This window comes from Stenella coeruleoalba (genome assembly GCF_951394435.1).
Source record: "Stenella coeruleoalba genome assembly, chromosome: 2".
Taxonomy (NCBI): Eukaryota; Metazoa; Chordata; class Mammalia; order Artiodactyla; family Delphinidae; genus Stenella; species Stenella coeruleoalba.
Genome location: NC_137147.1, coordinates 148,084,313 through 148,099,844, shown reverse-complemented (window position 1 = coordinate 148,099,844; position 15,532 = coordinate 148,084,313). Strand labels below are relative to the sequence as shown.

Here is a 15,532-nt window from a genome sequence, read left to right as displayed (position 1 = left end):
AAATGCTATTGAAAAGATGAATAAGATAAGAACACTTGGGGGGAAAGTGTTCATTAGGGATATGGATTTCATTGATATCTTTTAGAGAATGGTGGAAGCAGAAAAAAAACCTCATTGAATTGGTTAGGAAATGTTTGGGGTCTCAGATACTAGAAATAGATTATAGGCAACTTTTGACAGACAAACAACAGTTTGTCTGTGAGGAGGCACAGACATAATGGCTCATAGCTATAGTAGAGTGTGGAATCCAGGGAAGGTTGTTTTTGTTTAATATGAGAGACTTGACAATGTTAAAATATTGAAGGACTCAATAGAGAGAAATGTTGAAAATTCAGGAGAGGAGATAATGTTAGAAGCCTCCAAGAAGGTGAGAAAGGATAAACATTTTCACAGGTGAAAGGGATTGACCTTTGGTTTAAAAAGAGACCTCTCCATTGTAAAGGAGGGAAAGAATAGACTATGAGTAGAGCTACAGGTAAGTTTATAGATTTGATGGCAGGAAATAGAGAAAGTTTTTGTTTCAATGTTTCTATTTTCTGTAATGTGGAAGGCAAGATCATTTACTGAGACTGAGGAGGGGTAAGAAGGTTTGGTTCCAGATTTGAAGAAAGAAAATTTGAAGTAGTCTTTACAGCATGTGGGAGAAAGGACTAACTAGAGAAATTAAGAATCACTATGCAGTGTTAAGGATGGTAATTATTACATGAATATACCACTTGTGTCATTTTTCTGTGGGAGTATTCATCAGAGTGTAGGCCTGGTGAAGGTAGTTAGTTATCCTAGATTTGGGACTTCGTTAAGTGGGTGGGTGCATCAAAGAATAAAAGAGCAAAGGAATTTAGGGGCATGATGTTATTATGTACATGATGATATTGGCCAAACTTATAAATATTTTCCTAGAAGAAAAAAAAAACACCATTCTTTACAAGGTAGTCCTGTTTTGTTTTGTTTTGTTTTTTTGTCTGTGCTGCGTGGCTTGTAGGATCTTAGTATCCCAATCAGGGATCGAAACTGGGCCCTCGGCAGTGAAATCAATGAGTCCTAACCACTGGACCACCAGGGAATTCCTGGTAGTACTATTTTTATAGAAGGGATAAATGGAAACAACTATCCTGGTGGCCAGTCACTAGGGGGAAATGGTATTATTTTCTATAGTGACCACCAAACTGAAACAGTAGCACTGTTTTATACTTTTTATTATGAAAAATTGGAAACTTACAGAAAAATGATGAGACTAATTTAATGTGTTCCTATTGTACTCATCACCTACTTTTAACAGTTTTGACGTATTATTTTTTATCTATTTTTATATTTTTGTTTATACTTAAATATGTATCTCTAAACAAGAACATTTCCCTTTCAAATCACAGTACCATTATTGCATCTAACAAAGTTATCTATAATTTTTAATATCATCTCATACCCAGTCCATATTCAAATTTCCCATTTGTCCCCCAAATGGTTTTATGGATGGTTTGTTCAAACCAGGATCTAATCAAGGACCTTGTGTTACATTTGGTGAAGTCCTTTTTAGACAGAAATCCTGTGTTTTCCAGGAATCTTTTGGGTCTTTGGGCTATTTGTATCTGCCTCATTATAATCCTCTCAGTTCTATTTCCTATATTCCTGTTGAACTTTCTTTCCAGTTCTGAGGGTCTTTAAATTAGACGCTGCTTTACTCTGGCAAAGTACCCAATGAGTACATTCTTTATAAGAGTCAGAGACACTTTCCCTCCTGATTGACCCAGTGACTGATAACTGACTTACCACAAAATCTATTAGCACTTCTTCAGTTGTTGGTGTAAAACTAGAAGCCCTAAAGGAATACTTACTAAAATTTAAGGAAGGGGTTCCTGCATTTGCTTGATAAGGAAATAAGATGGAAGCTTGTGCCCTTATTCTATTAAACCTGTTCAGCATTAAAACTATTATTCTGTACCACTAATTCCTGGGTTGTTAGAGTTTCTGTAGTTCTTTATAAACTTGAGCCCTAAGGAATCTATAAGGATATAAGTAAGGAAAAACTAGAAAGCTGCTTTTTCCAACAAGATATGCCTACTTTTACTGCTGCATTAGATCTTCATAAGGACTTCTAACATTTCACTTTTGAAGGACCCTGAGACTTTTAGGGCCATTTTATGCATTCATATTTAATGATCACTTTATTTTGCATCTTCCTGACCCTGTGAACTCTTTGGAACAACTAGAGTATAAACACAGTTCATTCCATGGAATTCTAGATATACTTTCTTTTTTTAAAAAAATATATTTTATTTATTTTTATGGCTGTGTCAGGTCTTGTGGCACGTGGAGTCTTTGATGAGACATGCAGGATCTTTTTTTTTTCTTTTTAATAAATTTGTTTATTTATTTTTGGCTGTGTTGGGTCTTTATTGCTGTGCTCGGTTTTTCTCTAGCTGTGGCGAGCGGGGGCTACTCTTCATTGTGGTGTGTGGACTCCTCATTGTGGTGGCTTCTCTAGTTGCGGAGCACGGACTCTAGGTGCACAGGCTTCAGTGTGGCATGCGAGCTCAGTAGTTGTGCCTTGCGGGCTCTAGAGTGCAGGCTCAGTAGTTGTGGCACACAGGCTTAGTTGCTCTGAGGCATGTGGGATCTTCCTGGACCAGGGACTGAACCCATGTGGCTTGCATTGGCAGGCGGATTCTTAACCACTGCGCCACCAGCGAAGTCCCGCGGGATCTTTAGTTGTGGCGTGTGGGCTGTTCATTGCGGCGCATGGGCTTCTCTCTAGTTGTAGCATGTATGTTTTTTCTTCTCTAGTGGTGCACAGGCTCTAGAGCACATGGGCTCTTTGTTGTGGTGCACGGGCTCCAGAGCACGTGGGCTCTGTAGTTTCAGTTTCAGTACATGGGCTGTCTAGTTGAGGCACGTGGGCTTTAGTTGCCCCATGGCACGTGAGATCTTAGTTCCCTGACCAGGGATTGAACCCGCGTCCCCTGCATTGGAAGGCGGATTCTTTATGACTGGACTACCAGGGAAGTCCCTCTAGATATACTTTCAACCAAAAATAAATTTAATATCTGGATAGAATATTTTCTACTACAGATAAATGGTGTGTATAACTAGGGACCTATAATAATAAACTGCCAGTCTATAGTAAGTTGGCAATCAGTCAAAAGTATCTATAAGTGTATTATTCTATTAGTGGGGCTTATTTTTACTGTGATTTGCAGAAAGAGTTTTTATACTTTTTGGTACCCATATCGTATCATATGCCATTATTATCTCAGGACCAAGACCAACAAGGAAGAAGTCTGTGTTGGGACAAAAAGGATTACCTAGGAAAGGGAATCTCTAGTTTCTTTATAGGTTGTACCAATTTCCTTAGCAATTTACTAAATTCTACCTTGTGTGTAAAATATTTTTGTCATCTAAAGTCTTTTGGAACTCTAGAGATGTATGAGCCATGGACTTTTGTTTGACCAAAGGGAAGGTATGTGTCTCCTTTAATATTCTCTAGTACTATATCTCTGTTCTAACTCCTGTCTCCAGACTTTGGGTAGAGGCAGGGGCAAATTCTCTTGTTCAGTTAAACTTTTTGATGTTGTGTTGAGTCATCGTTGCTGTGCATAGGCTTTCTCTAGTTGTGGCGAGCAGGAGCTACTCTTCCTTGCTGTGTGAGGGCTTCTCATTGTGGTGGCTTCTCTTGTTGCGGAGCATGGACTCTAGGCGCATGGGCTTCAGTAGTTGTGGCACGTGGGCTCAGTAATTGTGGCTCGTGGGCTCTAGAGCGCAGGCTCAGTAGTTGTGGCGCATGGGCTTAGTTGCTTCGCAGCCTGTGGGATCTTCCCGGACAAGACCTTGAACCCGTGTCCCCTGCATTGGCAGGCAGATTCTTAACCACTGTGCCACCAGGGAAGCCCTCCATAGACTTTTTTTTTTTTTTTGCAACTGTAATATAACTTTATTTCACTTGGTAAAAGCCAAAATTGATAGTTCTTAACATGGTATGTGGAGATCAAAATTAAAGAATACAAAGTACCTTAAAAAAAAAAGCATTCAGGGGCTTCCCTGGTGGCGCAGTCGTTGAGCGTCCGCCTGCCAATGCAGGGGACACGGGTTCGTGCCCCGGTCCAGGAAGATCCCACATGCCGCTGAGCGGCTGGTCCCGTGAGCCATGGCCGCTGAGTGTGCGCGTCTGGAGCCTGTGCTCTGCAACGGGAGAGGCCACAGCAGTGAGAGGCCCGCGCACCGAAAAAAAAAAAAAAAAAGCATTCAGCTCAATCCTGGTTCTTTCAATATTACTGCCAAACTTCTGTGAAAGAAGCCTTGTAATAAAGACTAACAGCAACATAGAAGATGATTTAAAAAAAAAAGTTCATTTAACAATCTAGAAAAAAGAAAGTGACTATAATACTTGATGACAGACATCATGTTTAAGTAGAAAACACAAAGATAGAAAAAAGTAATATCTCTGAAAATATTGCACAACTTCAGGTGTTTCCTCCAAATTTGCTTTATGTAATTGGATATAAATTAATGAACAAAAACTTAAGCAAGATACATGTAACAATTTAACAGAACCTGATAATCTAATTTCTTTCCATTTTTCTCAAACTCATTGTGGGGCTTATAAGAAAATTAACCAACATAGATACTGCTACAGTTGAATGTTAAATCTTTAAGTGCTTATGACATACTAAATTCTTCTATAATGCAATTATGAAGAACCCTTCAAGAGACTTGTGTTTTATATGTAGAAAAGTGTTAAAGTCAAATATTCAACTCAATATAAAATAATAAGAAACATTTCTGATTGTTTGGTTGAGATTGCTTCTCCTTTTGCTAATGAATGATTTTTTTAGCTGTAATATCACTGAGTTGAACAAATATGTCACCTTTGAGTACATTAAGAAAAATAAACACATGCTAAATGGATAAAACATTACAACTACATCCTTACTAGACCATCTCTACTTCTAACACTTCAGAAGCTTAGAGATTCAGTGTTCTTATATTAACTGCAAGAAAAAGATAAAAGAGAAATTCCTTCTTTTTTGAGATCACAACTATGAAGTCATGTGGTTATACAAATTCTGCATTTGTGTGCAAAACATGAAACACATTTATCTTAATTCTCCCTGCTTAGAATTGTCAGTCAACTAGCAGGACTGTTCTTCCAAGAAACAGAAACAGAGATGTGTTTTACATAACTTCAATAACCTCAGCACTACAATACAGGGAAGGAGGTCACAGGAAAGAATAAATCAAAATTGTTACAACTGAGAAACTTTTCTCAGTTTAACCATGGTGCCACTTTCATTTTTACATAAGCATGGTGGCATAATTCAAGCTCAATAAATCAGAATTCTTAATGTTTGAAATTTACCTTGACTTTTAGTTATCACCATATTAACAACCAAACTAATTAGGTGAAACACATAAGAAAGGGTAATATTAAATCCCACTTTACTAGAGTTGGTTTCTTGACACATTAACTCATTTTTTTATAGAAAAGGGATAGTGCATCTCAGCTTGCTTACACACTAGGAGATCACTTTGAATTCTGCATTTCCTAACTGCAAACAGATATAGCACTTATAACAGGTTATAAATAAAGTGGTTTTCAAGCATAGAGCCAGCCCCAACGATAATAATACACTATTTAAAAAGACCTAAGGCAATGAATTCCATTTCCAGTGGATAAAAGAACTGTACAAACAAGCTTAAAACTACTTTTTTTGTGCCAGTGTTGTAAAATGGAGCTTTTAATAAAACCTTGACCCAAATGCCAGCAACTTGAGAAAATAATTTGGGTGGGGGGGAGAAGAAAATTACTTCATTTAGGAAAAACAACCACTATCTTTTTCCTAATCTTCGACATACACAATTTAAACTTACACAGCTGCTTTAACACTTTACACAATTCCTATGTACTGGAGCAATAACAAGATCTAAATACAATTATATTCTTGAACACTGGGTCAAGGCTTTACATAAAAATACCTTCCTACTTTTCCCCCTAAGTTTCTAAAATATCACATACTTTTCCCCAACAGCTGCAGCCATTCAGGAATATTTAGGAAACTTTTGTGCATGATCTTAATCCCTAATCCCTGGCTTTTTGGGCTCAGTGACAAAAGATCAAAACCACCAAAAATGATGGTTCACTTGAAGTCAGATGAGAGACCCTGGCTCAGTCAGTCTCGTAGGACGAAAGCAGTGCTGCATCAACGGGCTTCATGCAGGAGGGGCATGTGAAGGATCTCATCAGCCAGTCGTCCATACAGTCCAGACGATAGATGTGCATGCACGGGAGAAATCGAATTGGGTCCCCATGAACAAAGTCCATCATACAGATCACACACTCCCAGATCTTTTTTTCTGATCCATCTCTTCCAGGTTCATAAACTCCTTTAGGCAGATGCTGTATAAGGCTTATTCTTTGAGCTATCCTAATTTGTTCCTCTTCAGTCAGCTGAGTTGCTAGGCGAGTCTGGCTAGGTGTTGGATGATAGACCGGAACTGGAACTTGTTCCTGATATGGCGGCGGCGGCTCCTGATCCTGCTCAGCCCCCTCGCCAAAGCTAGCCCGGTCGGACTGAGACTCGTGAAGCAGGGAGATGTCATCCGAAGTGGGGGACTTGAGGCAGTTCCCCATCTTCCGGGGCTGGGGTGTGTGATCTGTGCGCTGTTTTGACAGTCTTCTCCCCTCCATAGACGTTTTAATTAGGCCTTCTGTCATCGCAGAGTCACAGAGGATGTGTGAATTAAATTGATTTTTGCCCTATTATACTTTTTTCCTATTCTTGATTTTTATAATAATTTACCAGTCAACTTCACACTTCTCAACTGTGTATGGATCTATGGTGGGTTTTTTTTGCGACACGCGGGCCTCTCACCGCTGCGGCCTCTCCCGCTGCGGAGCACAGGCTCCGGACGCGCAGGCTCAGCGGCCGTGGCTCACGGGCCCAGCCGCTCCGCGGCACGTGGGATCCTCCCAGACCGGGGCACGAACCCGTGTCCCCTGCATCGGCAGGCGGACTCCCAACCACTGCGCCACCAGGGAAGCCCGGATCTATGGTTTTGATTGCACAGCCTCTCCTGACATTTTCTCTGACAGCAGATACTAGTTGACTTCCTGTTTTTGGAAACTCCTCTTATTTCTAGTTTTGTGGTTTACCATTCCTAAACTCTGGACAAGTACCTCTTCCATTACTAGCAAAGCAATCAAGTCCAGCTCTTGTTAGTTATTAGTTGTAATAGCACTCTCCATGAACCCTTGATTAAACTATTCTTCCCTCACCTGTCCATTGGCAAAAATACATATACCCCTAATTTCTATCTCGTATGTTACCTTGCTCCATGTAATTCCATTTAATCTTGTACAGTTAAACTGGGCAGATCATTTTGGCAAATCCACATTGAGTACATGATCCTACGAAGATCTGTGCTTTTCATCAGCATAACTAAGATTAGGATCTGAAAGTAGCAGGAGGAGATGCTAGTGAGAGTGCACATGCTTTCAGGGCCATTCTTGTGGTTCTAAATAGTAAGATGACTTTTAACCAGACAGGAAATTTGAAAGTATAAAAATGGCTGTAAATAAATCCGCACTTTCCTAGAAACAGACCTATTTTGGTCTGTTCTGCTTCGGGATTCTTATATATATAACTCTATATCCAAGATCTAGTTATTCCTTTTTATTTTAATGATCCTCCGCTTCTCTAATACTTCCTGCTTGCTCTTTTTTTAAAAAATAAATTTTAAAATTTATTTATTTTTGGCTGCGTTGGGTCCCCGCTGCTGCATGCGGGCACTTAACAGCCGCGGCAAGCGGGGGCCAGCCCTCGCCGCGGCACACGGGCCCCTCACCACGGTGGCCTCTCCCACCACAGAGCACAGGCTCCAGGCATGCGAGCCTCAGTAGCCGTGGCCCACAGGCTCAGCATTTGTGGCCTAAGGGCTCTAGAGCACAGGCCCAGCAGTTGTGGCACACGGGTCCAGTCCAGTCGCTTCGCGGCATGTGGGATCCTCCCAGACCAGGGATCGAACCTGCGTTCTCTGCACTGGCAGGCAGACTTCCAACCACCGCACCACCAGGGAAGCCCCCCTGCTTGCTCTTGAGTAAAATAAACTACTGATTCCTTGGCCTCTGTCTAGATCACCTAGCTTCTAGATCTTTGGTTAAATAACGACATCTGCCTAGTTCTTTCCCCATCGTGACTCCCCCTTGATCATCCCTTTCCCATATCAACTTTTATATCCATGTCTTGACTGTTTCCTCTACCTCTTGTTTTTAAATTATTGACAACTCTCTGGAGTATATTCGAAACCAAGGTGTTTTTTAAGGTTAGCTTTTATTAGTTTGCTTTTTTACTTTACATTTAAGGATTAGAAGTGAGAGTAGTTTAGGAGATACAGTTCAAGATAAGTACTAAAGCCATATTAAAGAAATAAAATAAGTTTGTCCATTCACTTTTCTCTTCAACTAAGACTATGGTGGGAATTTTTTTTTCCACAGAAGGCTACACTTAAGTAAAAATTCACCTAATTTAGATATTTTTAAAAGGTAGTTAATACATCAAAAATTGTCACTTTTTTTTTTTTTTTGGTACGTGCCACACACCTTGTAGGATCTTAGTTCCCCGACCAGGGATCAAACCCATGGCCCCTGCAATGGAAGCGTGGAGTACTAACCAATGGACCACCAGGGAATTTCCAAATTGTCACTTTCTTTTAAAAAATTTTTTAGAGGCAGGAAGGGGAAAGAAATGTGGTAACAGAAAAGTGATTCCAACAGTACAGGCAGAGAGATCCAGCTTTTCCTTTTAAATAAGAGGCAGGAAAAGGAGATAGATAAAGAAACCCAGATAGATTTAGGGGCTGTTCACGTGCCCTGCATTATACTAAGCATTTTATGTTCATTATCTCATTTAATTTTCACAACTTCCCACTTTACATCTGAGAGAACAGGCTTAAAGCCCTGAGTAACTTGCTCAAGACCACACAGCTTGTAAACAGCTCCAGTCTGACTTTTAACTTCACACTCTCAACAGCTCTGCCTCTCTGGGTGGGTAAGAAAGTTACTTGTAGGTGAGATTGATGTTTGTTAAGTAGGAGTAAAGTTCATCTTTCAATTTATAAAATTCCTTAGAAATCCTCTCATCTCACTGATTCTATATCACTTTATAAGAAAAGAAAACTAAGGTCCAAAGACTTTAAATAATTCAAATCCAAGCTAGTTAACCAGAAACATTCAGGCAGTGCTTTGCTCTGTATTTTAAAGCCTGGAATTACTTTATTTTTGTATTACATTATCAGGTTTTCTTCTATTTTACCAATTTACAAAATGTGATAGTATTATGTATATTGTTAATAAAAGTAACGTATATACTCTATATAGAATTATCAGAGTATTTTAGGTAGAACAGGTTTTCGTTCAGTCTTCTTTTGTGATTTAATTGCCCATTTTTAAAAAAATTTTAAAAATAATCTAATGTCATTTGTTTTTATGTAATAATAAACATACTTTTTATACATTAATAAACAATTTAATATATGCATTCTGTATTTTTTTGTGAAATTAATATTTTAGAGACTGGTGAGTCAGATTAGGCAGAAGATTTAAGGCTTAGAAAAGAAAGCTTTGGCTAGATAATATTAACAAAAGTGCTGGGATACAAAAGCAAGGAATATATATATATATTTTTTTTTTTTTGGTTGCGGTACGTGGGCCTCTCACTGTCGTAGCCTCTCCCGTTGCGGAACACAGGCTCTGGACGCGCAGGCTCAGCGGCCATGGCTCACGGGCCCAGCCACTCCGCGGCATGTGGGATCTTCCCGGACTGGGGCACGAACCCATGTCCCCTGCATCAGCAGGCTGACTCTCAACCACTGCACCACCAGGGAAGCCCCCAAGAAATATTCTTGATGGTGATTTAATTGTAGACTCTCAGGAACAAATGGGCCTAAAGTATTCAGTACTATACTGACACATGCTTTGTTATTTTAAGTAATAACCAGCATTGTTGACAGTGGACCAGTTACAGACTTTTTTTGATAAATGTCAAGATCTAAAAGAGGAAGAAATTGAGGCTGATGGTCCATGAGAAGACAGGTCACCTATACCAAGAAATGGATACTTTTAGTTAAAACTTTTAAATATTCATGTGCTATGGATGATAGTAGCTTTCAATAGAAACGCTCCCAGAATTTACCTATCCTAAAGTGTCATTTGGAGGAAAATTATTGATAAGATTATAGTTCCTTCCCAACAAACAGCCAATCTAATATATGATCTATACAAAATAAACTGTAAAACTTACATATTATATAATATGTTGAAATGCATTGTGATAAGTATAAAGAGAAGGGTCAAATCTATTCAGTGGAAAATTAGTTTTTCTCTTAAATTATCCCAGAACAAGGTAGACCCTAACTGGGTATTAAAAATATGTTAAGGGACCTCCCTGGTGGGGCAGTGGTTGAGAGTCCACCTGCCGATGCAGGGGACACGGGTTCGTGCCCTGGTCCAGGAGGATCCCACATGCCACGGAGCGGCTGGGCCCGTGAGCCATGGCCGCTGAGCCTGAGTGTCCGGAGCCTGTGCTCCACAAAGGGAGAGGCCACAATGGTGAGAGGCCCGCGTACCGCAAAAAAAAAAATAAAAAATAAAATGTTAGGTAATGACACTGCATGGGTGAATAAAACATGACTCTGGTCCTCAAGGAGCTTAAAATGTATTGAGAGATGATTAAGTAAACAGACAACTGCAATTCAATGTATAAAGTGCTATAATACTGTTAAGTCCAGGATTCTATGAAGTCACATAAAAGGGGCACTAATATCAGGGTAAGGTGGGATCATTACTACCCATGATATGAATCCTCAAGCACTTAGCATAGTGCTAAGCATATGGTAGGCATTCAATATTTGATAAATTGGAACATACCTGATTTAAAAAACAAAACAAAACATGAGCCTGGACTTAATTTTTTCTTAAAACAATGTCTTTAAACTTTATACCAAAATGTGTTTCTTTATGAATCCTTTTCATGTTGCAATAGTAATTTCAGTGACCTTGTGAATTAATCAGTACCTACAGCTGATTCTTGAATGTAACTGCTACTAGACAACAGGAAAGACTGTACTTCAGGAGGAGCTGTGTCCCATAGTGCTGGACACATAGTAAATGTTCAAAAATAACAACTACTTAGTTTTTTTTAAAGCTTCAAAATTTATTCAGTAATTCTCTACCCTCACCACCAAATTCTTTAAAGGAATTTCTTATTATTAATTATTAAGATTGTGTATAAGTGAGAACTTGAAAAGTATGATTCTTGTGCAATAATAAACACTATATTAACCAGTGGGAACTCTGAACAAGTAAATGAAAGTTGTCCTTGGCAAATCTGAAATAAAAATGGCTTACAAATGTTATATGGTATACTAGGGACACTTTACATATGATTGGAGTTAAAACTAATGCATATGAGCAATTAGAGATCAATGCTAAATTCTATGGTAATGACTGTAAATACATTATGACTTCATTGATTAATTCAATAAATATTAGGCTTCAACTTTATGATACAGCCTACACTAGGCCCAGAGATAGATTAAAAAATACAGTCTGGGGAACAAGGAAGAAAACATAATCATTGTACAGTGTGATTTAATGCTACTATAGAAAAAGTACAAAGTACTGTTGGTGTATAAATTAAGAGCAGCTAATGGTGCAGAGAAGGAAAAATTGGTATGAAATGGATTAGTCATATGTGCTTAATTTTTTTAAAAAACAGGCAATATGATATAATTTTATTGTGACTATATCTTATTTGTTATCTGATGTATTTTTTAGGAACTTGTATAGTATTTTTCTATTTTGTGAAAGGAGATTAAAAAACTCCAAGGGCTATTTATAAGTTATGAATTAGTTGAACATGCCAAGAACTCCTATTTCTCATCATACTGTAGTGTACCTTTTATAAACTATATTCAAAGCCAAGTGGATATAATTCAGTGAGCAAATAAGATATCTACTTGGTCAACTATTTAGTAGGTTGTGCAGACCTAACTAGTAGGAATAATTATATGTTTTAAAAAGATTATACAGTTTCTCTTAAATATTAACTAGCTTTGATCAACTTAACAGTCCTTTTTCTTATTTCTTATTAAGGGTCTGCTGTATTTGTTGGTAACAGACCAGGGGTTTCTCACTGAAGAAAAAGTTGTTTGGGAAAGCCTACACAATGTCGATGGTGATGGAAATTTCTGTGACTCAGAATTTCATCTGCGGCCTCCTTCTGATCCGGAAACTGTATACAGAGGACAACAAGATCAGATAGATCAGGTAAATTTGTTGTTTTATCTTCTTCATATTGTTTAAAGTGCTCATTCCTTTCAAATGTGAATTTAGTTATCCAAATTTTTGAACTAAAAGTTGTTCATTAATATACTTGTGAAATTTTCCTGACACTTCCTAAATAGGTAAGTGATTATTCTACATGTACATTAATTGTACACTTTGGTTCAGAAGACCAGATTATATTGAACTGTGAAGGTCATGGTAAAGAGTTTAAATTTTATTCTAATTGTAGTAGGGAAGGTATGCGAAGTATTAAACATGGAAGTGACATGATCTACTTTACCTTTTTTTTAAATTGAGGTAACATTAGTTTATAACATTATATGTTTCATGTGTATAACAGTATGTTTCTACTTCTGTAAAAAAATATGGAATGCTTCACAAATTTGAGTGTCATCCTTGCATAGGAGCTGTGCTAATCTTCTCTGTATCGTTCCAATTTTAGTATTTATGCTGCTGAAGCGAGCACTACTTTACCTTTTTAAAAACCTGCTATGTGGCAAATGCATAGGAAGGACACGGTTGTAAGCAGACTAGCAGTCCAAGCAAGAGGTGATGATGGCTTAGCCTTGGTGGTAGAGATGAAGAGACAAGTACATATTTGAGATCTATTTTGGTTAGTCAGAAAAAGTAGAAAAGAGGGAATCTTGAAGATAGCATACACTGGATAAAGAGTAGGGGGGTGTTCTAAGCCTTAGAGTCCAAGGTAAGGAGGAACAGACACTTACAGCAGGAGCTGCACTACTGAGCAGAATTCTTATTTGGAACTGAAACAGATGAGATTTTTGCCTGCTATTGGTTGGTAGGCTTAGAGCCACAAGTGTGTTTATTACTAGAAGTATAACAGTGATGTGACATTTTCCTCAACTGAGGCAGAAATATGTTTATGTTAAACAGTTGGCACATGTTTTGCTGATAACAATTTAAGTGCATAGAGACTGTGTACATTTAACCATTATTCATTGAGCAGTTGTACTGAGCACTATAACTGCATCCTGGGGACACAAAGATAAATCATTCAGTCCTGTCCTCAAAGATTCTTCAGTCTAGTTGGGGAGGCAGGTATTTGACCAACTAATATCATATGTTAAGTTCTATAATGGTAATTTGAATAGCAAGCTATGAATGGATGAAAGAATACTTGATTCAAACAAATACTAATCTTTCTAGGACTCTTGGCCTTCCTTTGACAAACAGCCATAATAATCAACATACTCATTTTCCTTCAGAAGATATACAGGAGCATGGTTTTTTAAGTGTTACTTAAGAGAAATATACAGGATTTTTCTAACTACTGTGTGTAAAAAATATTGGCACAGGAATGAAGTAAAGCAATAGATTGCCACAGTAATCTAGCCGTAAGGTGTTGAGAATACATGTATGATATTGTCTTTAAAAGTAGCAATGAAGGGACTTAGCAAAGAGCAGAGTTTGAAGAATTGAGGAGAAAACTTTGAAGGACAAATTCTTGATGTCAGTAAGATAATCATGCTAGATAGTACAGGGTCTTCACAGGCAACAACCTTTTACATATCCTCTGTGGTTATTTAAAATTCTCTTATTTTGAGGGTAGATTGGGGGAGGTGCACAAGAGTAGTCAAGTTTCATTCAACACTAATTCTTAATAAAAGTGGATGTTTTGTTAGATAATATAACTTTTGACCAAAGATGCATCACTTTCTCTCATAGGAAATAATCTGGGGGTGTGTGTGGGAGGAGAAAGGCATAGTTAAGTAACTGAATATGATTGTATGATGGACAGCTATGTTGGCTTTAAAAATCATCTTTTGGGAGAATATTTAATAAATAATCTTGGGAAGTTCTTATAACCTTTTTTTAAACAGAAGACTTTTATAACATTAAATGGAAAAGAAAGCAGATTATGATAGTTTCAGGGGTTGGGAGATGTGTTTGTGTTTGTATGTGAATATAGAAAAAAATGATTAATATATAACAATTATATATTAATTGTTAACAGTAGTTGGCTCTGTGTAATGATATTATGGTAATCTTAACTTTCTTATTTATGCTTTTTTACTTTGTAACAATTTTCTACAGACATGTGGGTTTTTTTTTAAGCTTTTCTGAATGCCTTATATACTGCTTCTAGAAGGAATTTCAAATGAATATTTAAAATATTTATAACAATGGCAACATCACTGAAATAATTTCATACCTCCCAAACAAATATATAGAAAACTTCTATTTTTACATTTACCCTCTGGTATGTTTTTTAAAAGCCACTCTGATAGGTTTGTAGATATAACCCCTATATTTCACACACGTTAGTTCTTGGATAAAATCTCATAGCTAAAAATGGTTATCATTTAATTTCTTAGGACTATCTTATGGCATTATCTCTACAACAAGAACAGCAGAGCCAAGAGATCAATTGGGAACAAATACCTGAAGGAATCAGTGATTTGGAACTAGCAAAGAAACTCCAAGAAGAAGAGGATAGACGAGCTTCTCAATATTACCAGGAACAGGAACAAGCAGCAGCAGCTGCTGCTTCTGCTTCTACACAGGCCCAGGTAAAAACTAGTGTTCTGATCCTTAAATATAATGATCACTTTAGCAATAAAGAAATTTGTGCTGAGATAAAAACTTTTAAGTTAGGTATTGACTCTGTTAGCATTTTTAGCATCCATGGATTTTATGACATTGTTCTAAGTTTGTGATTATCTTAATATATTTCTAATTTAGTTAATTTTACTTTTTCTGAGGTTCTGATGGGAAGATTTTCCAAATTTATTAAGTTCTTAATAGCTTCAAACAATATAAACCAATATGAACAAATCTTTCCTATCAATTAGAAGGCAGTATGAGGTACTGCTGGAAAGAATGTAGACTTTGGAGCCAGATAAATGTGGATTTGCATTTTCTGCTTCTGTCTCCCCTTACTAGGTGCAACATGGACAAAGTCCTCTACGTCTCTTAGCTTCATTTTCCCTATCTGGAAAAAAGAAGATAATACTTAACCCTTAGGTTTGTGGTTAAGAATAAATAATGTTAGCATTTAATCCAATGTTTGACATGTGCTAAGTATTCAACAAAGGTTAGCACCTTTCCACTTTCCCCAGCTAAATGTTTTAAGCACTGAAAATGTAACTAAGGGGGTTTCTATTTCTTAAATCTCATTTCATTAAATGAAAAAAATATTCCCCTTCTTTTATGTTTGTACCATGCTAGAACTATTCC

The 15,532-nt window shown here is 37.6% G+C and overlaps 2 protein-coding genes across 4 annotated transcripts in view; one reads left to right on the top strand and one right to left on the bottom strand.

Annotated features, from left to right (window-relative positions):
• MINDY2 (MINDY lysine 48 deubiquitinase 2) overlaps positions 1-15,532 on the top strand; it is a 112,198-nt gene that overhangs the window by 55,493 nt on the left and 41,173 nt on the right. For 2 of the 3 annotated variants that reach the window (XR_013827299.1, XM_079914585.1), the window contains exons 7-8: positions 12,143-12,316; positions 14,671-14,865. Coding sequence is in view for 2 of the 3 variants with exons in the window: in XM_079914585.1 (XP_079770711.1) it covers positions 12,143-12,316; positions 14,671-14,865 (369 nt within the window). In the remaining variant the exon portion in view is untranslated. Of the gene's footprint in view, positions 1-12,142; positions 12,317-14,670; positions 14,866-15,238; positions 15,320-15,532 lie in introns of all 3 variants that reach the window. The other variant, XM_079914586.1, reaches the window with a different exon arrangement.
• LOC307182585 (RING finger protein 11-like) lies at positions 6,158-6,706 on the bottom strand (the record flags this gene model as incomplete). The annotated part of the gene is made up of 1 exon (XM_079913927.1): positions 6,158-6,706. One exon carries the CDS (start codon positions 6,704-6,706, stop codon positions 6,158-6,160), a length of 549 nt encoding a protein of 182 aa, XP_079770053.1.